Genomic DNA, 12,608 nt, shown 5'->3' on the forward strand with positions numbered 1-12,608 from the left:
TCTTTCTTTTAGGAGACAATAACTTTATTTGTCGAGCACTTTGATCTTTAAAACTTTGCTGACCTTTGCATTCACAAACAGCTATTTTACACACTGCGTGAAATGTAATATTCAAAAAAGCATAATGGGGCAATATTTAAATATAAAGTGAAGTTGAAAATGAAAATTGTGAAAATATATCAGAAAAAAAAGAAAGAAAAGAAAATACTGATTGCCTGTAACGTTCAGTTTGGTTTCCATTTTGTAGTCCTGGACTTTTAGTTTGTAAATCATTGTATGCAGTGTTTCTTTTCTGTTTCCATGGTTTCTTAGCATGTTTTTGTTTGTTGCTATGGTTACTCATTGTTTCATTGAGTTGACCCCACCTGCTCCTTGTTTAGCTATTTGGTTTCTCTGTGCATTGTTAGTTTTCCGTTCTCGTCTATGTTTAGTTGGCTGTGATTCTCCTGCGTTCCAGCATCAAACTGCAGTGCTCCTGCATGTATTTTGTTTTGGTTTATTGTTAAATAAAGTGACGGCTGCGTACAGATCCTCCCTCACTTCTCTCCTTGCTGCAACTAACTGTGACACTGCCCAACACAGGACCGTTTTTGTTTTGTTATTAGGTTACCAAAATTGTGTTTAAAAATTATAATGCATTCATAAGCATTATAAAATAATTTTTTGGTCAAGTTTTCGCTTTTTTTTTTTATTTTGAGCATTTTTTTTTTTAATTCCTTGCATTTCATTTATTCCTAAGGGGGTCAAACTGACCTGCGAGGAACAAATTTGTTACTATTTTTAATTTAACCAAATAAACTCCTTGAATCCAGTCAATTTAGTTATTTTTTTGTGTGTGTGTGTGTGTGTGTGTGTGTATTTATGGTTTAAGTGCGACAAAAGTCCAAAGGTATTTGACCACTCCGATGAACACCAAAAAAAATTAATAAAAACAAAAAACAAAAAAATTAGTTTGGGGTCAAAATGACCCGATGGAAGGATGAGCGTTTGATTCTCAGGCAAATATATCTCAGTCTACTGCAGCTCAAAACCATGCCGTGTAATCTATAACAACAGCTAAAACTTCACCAATGTGGCTATATGAGATCACATTAGCATTCATAGAGATTTATACATAAAGAGTAGTTTATTTTTAAAAGTCTTAATAAAATTAAGTTCAATTTGTTTTTTTGCAAAAGCGTGTGAGTCAGAAGGTGCTTCAACTTTAGAAATGGCTGTTTGCCCATTACAGGATGTTTTGTTTTGTTGTGTTGTGTTTTGTGTTGTGCAGGGATGACGTATTCTTCTTGCCAAAACCCAGAAACGAGTTCTTATTTTAGCACTTCCTGTTCCACCGTCCCAAAGTCAATTGTTTTTTGAATGAGTTTTTGAATGAGAAACTTTTGCTGATCACAGAGTTTATTTCCTGCAATAATCCAAAAGCCAGTGGAAAAATCATATTGTTTTGTCGAGGGAACCAGGGTGATGCTAACTCACAGGTTGGCCAAAAAAAAAAAAAAAAAAAAAACATCACTACAGCACTCTATTCTATTGCCAAAATAGTGTTATAAAACCCTGCTTTTTATGCTTTTCTAGCAATCTACACTACATTTTATTTGTTTGGATGAACAGTGAAATCATAATATAACATCATATTTAATTTTTAAAGTTTTGAAAGTCTTAAATTACGTTGTTTTGCAAAAACGAATGAGTGAGAAGGTGTTTCAACTTTAGAAAATACAGTTTACCCACCACTAGATGCATTGATTTGCAATCCTGCTATACCAAGTTTGTGTCTTAAAACCATGCTTTGGGCCCTATTTTAACGATCTGAAACACAAGTGTCAAAGCGCAAAGCGCAAGTAACTGTGTGGGCGGGTCTTGGGCGCTGTTGCTATTTTCCCGGAGGGATAAATGACTCTTGCACCCGGCGCAAATCTAAAATGGGTTGGTCTGAAGAGCTTCATTATTCATAAGTGTGGTTTGGGCGTAACGTGAAATAAACCAATCAGAGCGTCATCTCACATTCCCTTTAAGAGCAGGCACGCTTTTTCTAAAGCGGATTCCTGTTATAACGGTGGATTTGCCAGGCGCGCGCCAGGAGCGGTTCACAGCCGAGGAGAGCAACGCTCTCGTCAGGGACGTTGGGGATGGAGAAACCCACCCAAATTAACTTTGGTTAAAAAGGCGTATGATAATTTGGGCAAATGTGTAAGCTAGATGTATGCTTTTATAATAAATTGTCTATCTATCTATCTATCTATCTATCTCTCTATCTATCTATCGTAATAATGTATGATTTGCAAAAATGAAAACTGCTGCTTCTGTGTAGATGAGAGAATCAAAGTGCGCGTTGTGCAAACGCTACATTGATTATGGCCAAGCATGCACCCTTAAAATAGCATATGAATAACATGCGCAACGCGCCACTGACTTTAAACTATTTTTCCTGGTTAGTGGCGGAATTGTTTTCTAAACCTGCAAAATAGCATGAAGGAACGTTTGCGCCGGAACACGCCTCCTCTTTTGCGCTGAACCGCCCAGGGAGCGCAAGTTCATTCCCTAGTTTAGCGACGTGCTTCTGTGGAGGGAAAAGCGCGATTTGCGCGGGTGCAAAATAGGAATGATACATGCGTCGGTGTACAAAGTCAATTGCGCCGGGTGCAAGATAGGGCCCTTTGTGTTTTGTTGGTGATCCACACTAAATTTGTGCTTGTTTGGATGAACACTGAAACATACAAAAAAACAAATGTAGCCTGGTCTAATGCTCGTCTCCAGCTCAAACCCTGTCCATGACAGCGGAGGGGTTTGAGGCATCACCTTCGACAGAGACGGAGAAGCGCAGATACAGGGTTTCCTCCCACTGGAATGATGATGTTTTTGTTAGCAAACATGCAATCAGTCAGTGCTAATGGCAGCTGAACTGCACCTTAATCTTTAATCGACTGGCTAATTAGAAAACATCATGCAAATTGTGTGGTAATTACATCTTAATCGTGTCGTGATTGGACGAGTGGAGTATGCAAGCGATAGAGGGCAGGGATGAAACACAGGAATGCCATCCTAAACAAGGGATATACTCGTTCAAAGGTTTGTAAAAGTGCAGATCGTTGTCATTTCAGGCTGACTGTTATGTCTGTATCGCATGAGACTGTATTGTTTGATAGATAACTTTATAATTACGGGCAACACAAGGTATACTAAAGGTAAGGTGTGTACTTTCTGAGCCACTACACTCTTCTATATAGACCTTATTCAGAGCAGTGCCATGACGGCTATGAAAGTGAGCTGTGAGGGATTGACTTTCTGTGTTTTCAATGTCATCCGCTGTATAAAGCTTCTAGATCACTTATCATTTTCCACAGCTCATATTGTCTGGATATTTTTTTTTTTTTTCTGTCTACTGACATTTCTTCAAAAAGATATTTTTTGCAGTGTTTAATCAGCAGAACAATCAAAAAACACATTCAATAACAGCACAGCCCACTGAAGAGGTGTACGTCTGGCCCTCACAGCCTTGCATTCATTTCAGATGTAAATCAAAGATGGCGCTGCTGTGAATCACGTCTAAAGAGCCTTAAAGGGTTCTGTCAGACACTTCACATACAGATCCTTAGGGGTTCCCATCATGGGATCATTTGATAGATTAAGTTTTAATTACATTTTATTAACTAAACAGCAAATTGAAATAACCTGTTATACATGAAAGTATTGTGCAATCATTGAAGACATTTCTCTTATATAGAACCTTTTTGGCATAAAGCATTCTTTAAAGACTCCCTGTGGTGAAAATCAAGTTTTTAACATTGTTTATATGTCTATGTGGTGTTTTTAATAAGACAAACCATGTGCAAATTCATTAGTCAACACCATTGTTGTATTTTTTTCAAACCTCCCATCTGTCAGTCACTTCGACGTGATGTCAATAGGCGCGTTTCCATTACAGATTTGCGCAAAACTTTTGCGATTTTTTTCTAAATGTCGCCAAAACACTATTGCGAAATGACGGTGTTTCCATTAACCGATGTTATGCGACTAAAACTTCTTCTCGCGATAAGTAAATCCAAAAACCATGGCAATGGACGTTGGTAGGTTTATGTACTAATCCCAGCCACTGCACTGGCCATTATTATTAATCGAAGGAGACGTATGTGTGTTTTCCAAGCATTAATGGAAGGATCGACCCTTATACTGTGAGCGGCACATATGAGGTGTTTCTGGGTGTTTCTCCCTCATTTCTGCTTCGAGGTCTTGATTGTGGCATTTATTTGAGGTTTAGAATCCATTATTCCTGTAATTCTTTTGTCTTATATGAATTGAATAAAGAACTCTGTCTCGTATTCTGTCCAAACACACCGCGTCTTCATCTAAGTCAGGTGACCTGTAAATGCGCAAAAACTGTTTCCATTGCAGTTTTGCGAAATATTTCTTTTTCGAATTGCCTGAAAATCCTCCTCATGCGAGCGTAAAAACATTTTTGCGCTAAATGGGAGTTTTTGCGAAATTGACGTGTTTCCATTGGGCGTATTTTCAATTCGCAATTTCAATTTGCGTAATTTGAAGGGTAATGGAAACACGGCTAATGACTGACACTAGGGCCAGATTTGCTAACAGCTTGCGTCAGCACAAATCCTCTTTTGGCGTTAAGAAATGACTGTCAGGATTTACTAAAGACACGCAGTGAAAAATTTGCGCTGAAAAGGCGTGGACGGGGTTATTTTGGCGGCTGATCTTATTGCATTTGCATCTGTAGGAGTTTTCCTTTCAGACACAAAATTTATGGGAGGAGAGTATTTAAATGAATAATGCAAGCTGATTTACTAGGTTTGCGCTCATCAGTTTACTGGTATCTGCACCATTATTTACTGCCCAAAAACAGCATGTCTTAAACCAGACGCTAACTGGTAGATTATTTGGTCATTATGGATTAGATCCGGTTGCGTCTGTGTTCTTTGATTTGCGTGTCGTCAGTAGGTCATGCGCTGAACTTCACACTCACATCGACACTGTTTTGGAATTGCTCGCTAATTTGCCCTGTTTAGTAAATCTGGCCCTAGGGGTCATTCTTGGGAGCCACAATCACCTCTGATGATTTGAGAAACGGCCAATGAAAATAAGCGAGTGGAATTTGCATGTGGACATACGGGTATAAAAGGAGCCGGCGTGCATCCACTCATTCTGACCGTTGTCTCTGCATTACAGTAAAAGCTGTTGTGAGGCCAGTGAAGTAAAGATCTTACCCCACAGCCGAGTCCATTTCCTAACTCACAGCAGACTCTCCTTCCATCATCCACAGGAATCAGCCCGGCACCACATCCAGGAGCGGGACACAGCACTCCCCCCATCTGAAGAACACACTCCTCCGCTGCGTAGCGCTGGTAGCGCTCGTACTGGAAAACAGAGAGGGGCCGAGACTAAAACACAGCTTGTGATGTCAGACAGGGACAGCAGATCCCAAAAAAAGATAAACATGTCATTCCAAATCTTTCTTCTGCAGAAATAAAAGAAGACAACTTTGACTTCCATTTTGCAGAATTGTTCAAAATATGTTCTTTTATGATCCACAGAAAAAATAATGCCATACAAATTTGGATTGACATGAGGGTGAGTAAATTATGTCAGAATTTTTATTTTAGGTTGAACTATCCCTTCAGGTGTGTAAAAGATTCTTGTAAAAAAAAAAAAAGTCAAACACAAGTTCAAACACTGGATGATTATACACTTTTCAATAAAAATGAGTCATAAGACACATTTGAATAGCATTTTACTGAAATTATTTGTCAACCCCATAAGACCTGGCATATAAAATAATAGTCAGTAAAAATCGATTTATTTTTAAATGGAACAGTTTATTAAATGAAAAAAAAAAAAAAAAAAAAAAGTTTGCATTTGTGTTTTTGTTGAGTATCATATTTCATACATCAGGCTTTGAAAAAATAAAAAATAAAACACACAAAAAAACACCTACATTTAATTTAGAAACCCAAACTGAGCAAAAATATGCAATTTGTATGGAAAAAAAGTCAAATGAAATTGTGATTGCTTGTAATCATATTTAACAGTCCAGCAGAATACTTGCATAAAATGCATATACTTTATATCTTTTAATAATGTCTTAGTAAGTTGATATTTAAATGATTAGTTTTATGTTTAGATCAAAGCTCTGTAGTTTTTATTGTGGGGGCAAAACATATAATGCAATCAATACAATAATGATTGAGAGATGAACATTTAAACCTTCCTCAAAAGCCTGATGGATCATTTTCGATACTCATATTATAACGTTATTTTAAAAAAAAAAAATATGTATGGATAATCAAGTAAACAAGTAAAAGTTGTTTCAGTCCAGGAAGTGTTCATCTTGAAATATGGCTAACAATATAAAAGTTATTCTAACAAAAAAGATACGCAAACCTCAACCTGAAGGTGGATGTTTTTACTTGCTAAAAGTATAACCGGATGCATGTAGTAGATTGTGTACAACAGGTTTTTCAGCAAAGATTTGATTATGTTGAGTTATTGATTATCATTTAGCGGCTTTAGTGTGTATCAAATATGACACAGTAGGCTTTAACAAGCTGTTGATTAAATTATTATTATTTTATGATCCCTGAAACTAAATTGGGATGGTAAAAGTATTGGTATAAAAACAACCCAGTGTTCATCTGGCATAAATTTGGTTTGGACATCTGGCCCGCAAGCCGAGCGTCCCAACAGGACAGGAGAGAGTAAGATGAACAAGATGCGCACAGATGTCAGGAGAGAACAACATGTTCTGAAGCGACTGCAGAAACATCCCTAATGGAGCTCTGCAGAGGTGACACACAACCGCTCCGATTGGCGTGAAAACTTCAAAGACAAACACTTGGTGAAGATGGAGGGAGGAGGGAGGAAAACGGTTTCGCACCGCGAGGACGTTTGGTGAGACGGTGCGGTGGTGAGGTCTTGTTGCGAACAGCCAATTACGAGCCTCTCGCATGTGACCTTCTGATGACCAGGATGAGCGTGGATTTCACATGAGCCGTGATCAGGACAGGGAAGGTTGCTGAGAAGGTGTGTGTGTGTGTGTGTGTGTGCATGAGACCAAACCTACCTGCTCATCTCCCAGGACTCGGAAATGATGAACCTCTCTAATGAGTGAATCAGGACAGCCGGCTGGAGACACAGAAAGAAAACAGGGACATTAGCATGGGCTGAAACGGATGTGTACAGCAGAGAGTTTGCACAAAACTAAAAACATCTATCATCATTTACTCACCCTTATGTTATTCCAAAGCTAAATACGTTTATTTCTTCTGTGGAACATAAAAGAAAACAGTTTTGATTGTGTGGACAATTTTATTTTATTTTTTTAGAATATCTTCTTTTTGTGTTGCACAGAAGAAATAAAGTCATACAGCTTTGGAAGGACTCAAGAGAATTATTAAATTATGAGCGAATTTTCATTCTTAAATGTTTACTCTAATAACCATTTTCATGTTATTATAATGAAGAAAAATGCCGCATTAACAAAAAGTCAGGGTCAACTCAGTCTTTTCAAATATCTGATGATACATTTTTAATGAATTTAACATTCACTTCCAAGGTAAGGTTATTTCACAAAATGCTTTATGATACCAAATTAATGTCATTTGTGAATTAATAATTAATTAGAGTTGTAAAAACACATTTGTACCAAAAATATATATTTTAATTTTTACAAAATAATTTGTATTCAAGGTGTAAAGTAAATATGTACATACGTTTTAATGGATGGTTATACCACATGCCATTCTTTGAGTCATTAAACTTTTGTTGAAAATGGTATAAAAGTTTTCAGAATCATGTGTAACGTGTATATTCTGTCAACGCATTCTCATCCTGGGGCGTCATATACTGACGCTTTTAACATTTTTGACATAGTGTCAATATGACACGCACAGAGCTTTGTTCGGTTATGGGTAGGTTTAGGTCTGGGGTAGGGTTAGGGTTAGATCGCTAGGAGGCGCCTTCTGGCCCATTTCTATCTGCGTCTCATATTGACGCTAAAGGGTGCCATGTGCGTTCGATGTAGACGAAATGTCAAAAGCGTCAGTATATGACGCCTTGGGATGAGAACAGGCTGATTCTGTTATGCTCTGTTTTCACTCTGTTTGCTCTGTTTCGGTTTGCCTGAGTTCCTAGTTAGTTACTCTGGCTGTTAATTAGTTTCCACACACCTGTTTCAGTTCTCCTCGTTTTGTTTAAGCCTTGAGTTCTTTCTTTTCGGTTTCTGGTATCATCTATGGGTGCGTTTGCACGACAAATATGCTTAAAACAAGAAGTTTTTCCTTTGAGTTTCCTTGTACACACGACACCATTGTTAAAACGATCCCCATTCACACGGATCAGTGAAAACGACTAACAACGCTGTATTCTGCTGCCAGACCAGTAGATGGCGATGAAACACTATAGATTGTAACACGTAATACGCATGTGCATGACGTCATCGTCTTTAGAGATTCACGTTTTTGTTGTTTACATGGAGACTGTTTTCAAAAACGTACACTTTGAAAACCGTTTTCAAAAGTTTGCGTTTTCAGGCACCGAACACACTGTTGTCGTGTAAACGAACGGCCAAAACACATTAAAAGTTTCATACGTTTTTAGTTGAAAACGGTGTAAAACAGCCCCTTAGTTAACATGTTAGTGTTATTTATTCTCCTGCGATCGCCTTGTTTATTTCATTAAGACTCTTTTTGTTCCTACAGCCACAAACGTGACAATATAAATCCAACATAAGTTTTAATTTGTTCTAAACTAAGATTTTCTTCCTCATCTTAGCCACTTATTTATCACTGACCCATAGCAAAACATAGCTGGTGAATCTGGTTGACCTATGAGCTTTCTGGTCTCGCTACTTTGAAGTCTTGCGCGTCAAGCTAGCCATGAAGCCTGTTTGGCACGCCACCATCCAAAACACAACAGTATATGCTGGTCATTTCAGCAGGACATTCCTTATCAAAATGCAACGAGAATTGACAAGTGCATGTATTAACATACATTACGCTCAATATCCCGAACTCGGGCGCACACGAACGCTAATGAGCGGTGCTCTTCAGGACGCCCAGCACTTGCAATGCTGATACGCACCCAACATCCACCTCAGGGTCACGCTCTGAGAGGAGACGCCTTTCATTCGAGCCACCTAATCTCCAGGAGGAGAGGAGAAGCACCTTAATGGGGAACAGAGCCAAAGAGGTCCTTCGTTTTCCTGGCCCGCAGAAAAAAGCTCGCGGTTAAATCCACACAGGATAATTATGGACGGCAAATGAGTGAAGATGAATGTGTGTGAGCTTAGGCAGGGGTCTGACCCCAAAGTGGCAGTCCAATCCTCTCCTCTAACAACCATGGTGTAATGATCTGGTCCCTTTTGTAGGGAAACGTTTTGCTTTGGACCAAAGATTCTTGCTACACACCAATTATCTCTTCGGAGACTAATGACTACTCTAATCTGCATGTGATGGCACACACACACACACACACACACACACATCCTTGGACTTCTCCGTACACCTAAGCGGAGTGGAACTTTAAATTACAAAGAGTGAAATGGAGTGATCTTTAAAAAGATGAATGTAGATTTAAAGGCTGATAGCATCTGAGTGCAAACAGTACAAAACACACGCTTATCAAAACGGCCAGAAGGAATTTCCCATCATCACAGACGATCTGCTCCCCACCGATTTGCTTTTGTGCGAATAGATAGAGAAAATATGCAAGCTGTCGGGGTTCATTTGTGGCCACTAAGTAACATCTTCACAGCCTCAAAAGACAGTCAATTTAAACCCTGAACATCAATTTTAATCTTAATCAGTTATTTACTTTTCAAAGGCTTTAAATTGTTGATCTTAGGGTGATTTCATACCTGGCTCGTTTGGAGCGTTTGTTTCGCAACCTGGTGTGTTTTCTCGCTTAGTTCGGTTCATTTAGGCATATATGAACACGGCAATTGCTCTCAGATCCACACCAAACCAATGGCGCCGAGATCGCCAGGACGAGATGGTCTCGGCCCGATTGCAGATGAACTTTGGGGCGATTCGATTGAGCTGAGAAATCAATCTGACCCAACGGACCAATGAACCAAGTGGCATCATAATTCATAACGACAAATGTGTTATATAAAAATCAGCAGTGTCTGATTCTGTGAGTGAGCACATTAGTTATTGCAGTTGAAAAAATCTTAAAATATCTTTGTCCATTGCAAGAATGCTGTCCCGACAAAGCCTTGCTTCCTGCATTACATATGTTATATAATAAAGCGGGAATGACAGCCATATTCATGTAGTGTTTGCGTGTGTATCTGTTGACAGTTATAAATAAGCCACAATGAGCTCATGGAGTGAACTTGTCAATCATCTTGATGGATGACGCAGAGGAAACTCTGACAACTAAGAGGACAGTTTTACGCGCATGTGACTTGCATAAACTCATTTTGGTACGGTTTGAAATGTTGCCTTGTGAAAGCTAACCAAACCAAGAAGAAAATACATAATTGTAACAAATTAAGTCTCTGTTTCGGAACAAAACAAACGATCCATAGGTGTGAAAATGCCTTTAAATGGCTAGTTCACCTAAACATGACGGGGGTCTCCAGGGCGCTGAAGGAAACAAGGATGTCATCTTAGCTTTTGCGTTGTGTTCTGTATTGTTCACTTGTCTGACCCAATCTGAAGTTTTTGGCCAAATGAGCATGTTGCATTGGAGTCGGGCAGTCGGTGAGACGGATCACTCTGATTGGCTGTTTAGATTAGCAAACCAGTGCATGAAAAGAATAGTGAAAGTGAAGAAAGTGAGCAAACGCCAAAAAGTGCACACAGAGCAGGCTCTTCCAATTTTACATTTTCATGTTACATGAGCATTACAATAAACGAATATGTGATTCATATTCAAATATGAATCATATACCTGATTAATATTCAAAATGGTAAGCAAGCATTGTTTTGTTTGCGGTTTGTATATCTGCACTCTTCATGCCTGGTTCTGACGAATAATGCTACCCATCAGATTGTGCTACCAACACTGCATTTGCATTGTTTTAAGGGTAATGGATGTTAATAAAGCCTCAAACCACACGAATATGATGCTTGTAACACAATCCATAGGTAGCATTTTTCGCTATTGAATTGTGCTACCTACTGTTTTAATGGGAGGTAGCAACACCGGCTTCCCTTTTTGATTTATAAATACAGACTACAGCCACCTACTGGTACAGACAGTTATTTCTTCTCATGCAGGCGCTAAATGTACATGCTAATTGGCCATTGGTTGCGGTCTTCAGCCCGGACGCAGACGATGTGAGGTGACAAAACAGTCGCTTTGGTCGCTGCGAGTTCTTTTGATATCGGTTTGGTGTGTAACAGCCTTTTAGTGGAATAGACTTTCCATGGTGGGACAGAAATCTCTCAGGTTTAATTAAAATATCAACATTGTGTGTGTTTCAAAGATGAACAAAAGTCTTATGGGATTGGAACGACATGATTAAATGATAACAAAATTTTCAGTACTGGGTGAACTGACCCTTTAAAATTGTCTTAAATTGTGTTCTTTCCCTTTTAAAAAAGTGCAGACACAACTATGGCAGCATCCAAAAGCTTAGGCAGTGACTTGTTGCCTCGCTGCCTAATCAGGGAATGATTGGGCAGACAGCGTTTGTGCACAAAGGTGAAAAGAAACTGATTTCTGACAGACCTCTGAGGCAGCGTAACGGTTTAATGATCTACAATAAAATAAAGCAAGCTTTGGTGAAAACTAAGCGAATATTAAATTACTACAATACCAATTTGTTGCTAGAAATGACATCAAAAGTGGTGGACATCAATTTACTCACAAACTGATTAACTGCAACTTTCAAATGGCATTTTTTTTTTAGCTCAACTGTCGCGGAATGGAACGCACAGCATTGTGGGATATCAAAGGCAGCGAAGGTTACATCTATGTTGCCATCAAACATCCATCAGATGAAGGAATCTCCGGAGACAGGAAGTGAAGCCAATATTGGATTTGAATGTGCCTTTGTAACCGGTCCTACTTGACCAGCTCCTAGCAAGACTTGAACCGGGGTCTGCAGCATGGGAGGTAGAAGCGCTAACAAGGACGCTAAAGACCGCAGCTAACGTAGTGTTGTCATAAGTACCAACTTGTGTACCAAGTCGGGACTGAAATTTAAAAAATGTGATGCTTTGAGCGGAATCACAAACACCTCTGATTGCCAATTGTGTTCACGCGTTCATCAAATATGACTGTGATTGGCTAAAATGATCAGCGCTTCAAAAACATGTTGTAAATATACACCAATGACACTCTTCCCAGAGCGCTTATACAGATATACTTGATCATTGAAACATATCCGATGAGCGCGTGAACACAATGGCCAATCAGAGGTGTTTACGATTCCGCTCAACAGCGCTCAAAGCGTCACAATTTTACAATTTCAGTACCAACTTGGTACCGAAGTACACTACTCTAGCATCAGTTGCTAAAGCACCTCTTGAGATCAGAGGTTTACCCGCACAGCTCTTTTTGGCCTACGTCCGTTACAATCACCCCCCTAAACCTCACTCTCATCCGGGTCAAGGCACAAAACGTAACCGGTCCTACTCGATCTGCTC

At 39.1% G+C, this 12,608-nt stretch overlaps 1 protein-coding gene across 3 annotated transcripts in view; it reads right to left on the minus strand.

Annotated features, from left to right (window-relative positions):
• prkn (parkin RBR E3 ubiquitin protein ligase) overlaps positions 1-12,608 on the minus strand; it is a 206,021-nt gene that overhangs the window by 8,083 nt on the left and 185,330 nt on the right. For all 3 annotated transcript variants that reach the window (XM_081350922.1, XM_081350924.1, XM_081350923.1), the window contains exons 8-9: positions 7,073-7,134; positions 5,220-5,369 (exon numbers count right to left, since the gene is read on the minus strand). In XM_081350922.1, coding sequence (XP_081207048.1) covers positions 5,220-5,369; positions 7,073-7,134 — 212 coding nt within the window. The remainder of the gene's footprint in view (positions 1-5,219; positions 5,370-7,072; positions 7,135-12,608) is intronic.

The sequence above is a fragment of the Scardinius erythrophthalmus genome (genome assembly GCF_964197995.2).
Source record: "Scardinius erythrophthalmus genome assembly, chromosome: 21".
In the NCBI taxonomy this organism is placed as follows: Eukaryota; Metazoa; Chordata; class Actinopteri; order Cypriniformes; family Leuciscidae; genus Scardinius; species Scardinius erythrophthalmus.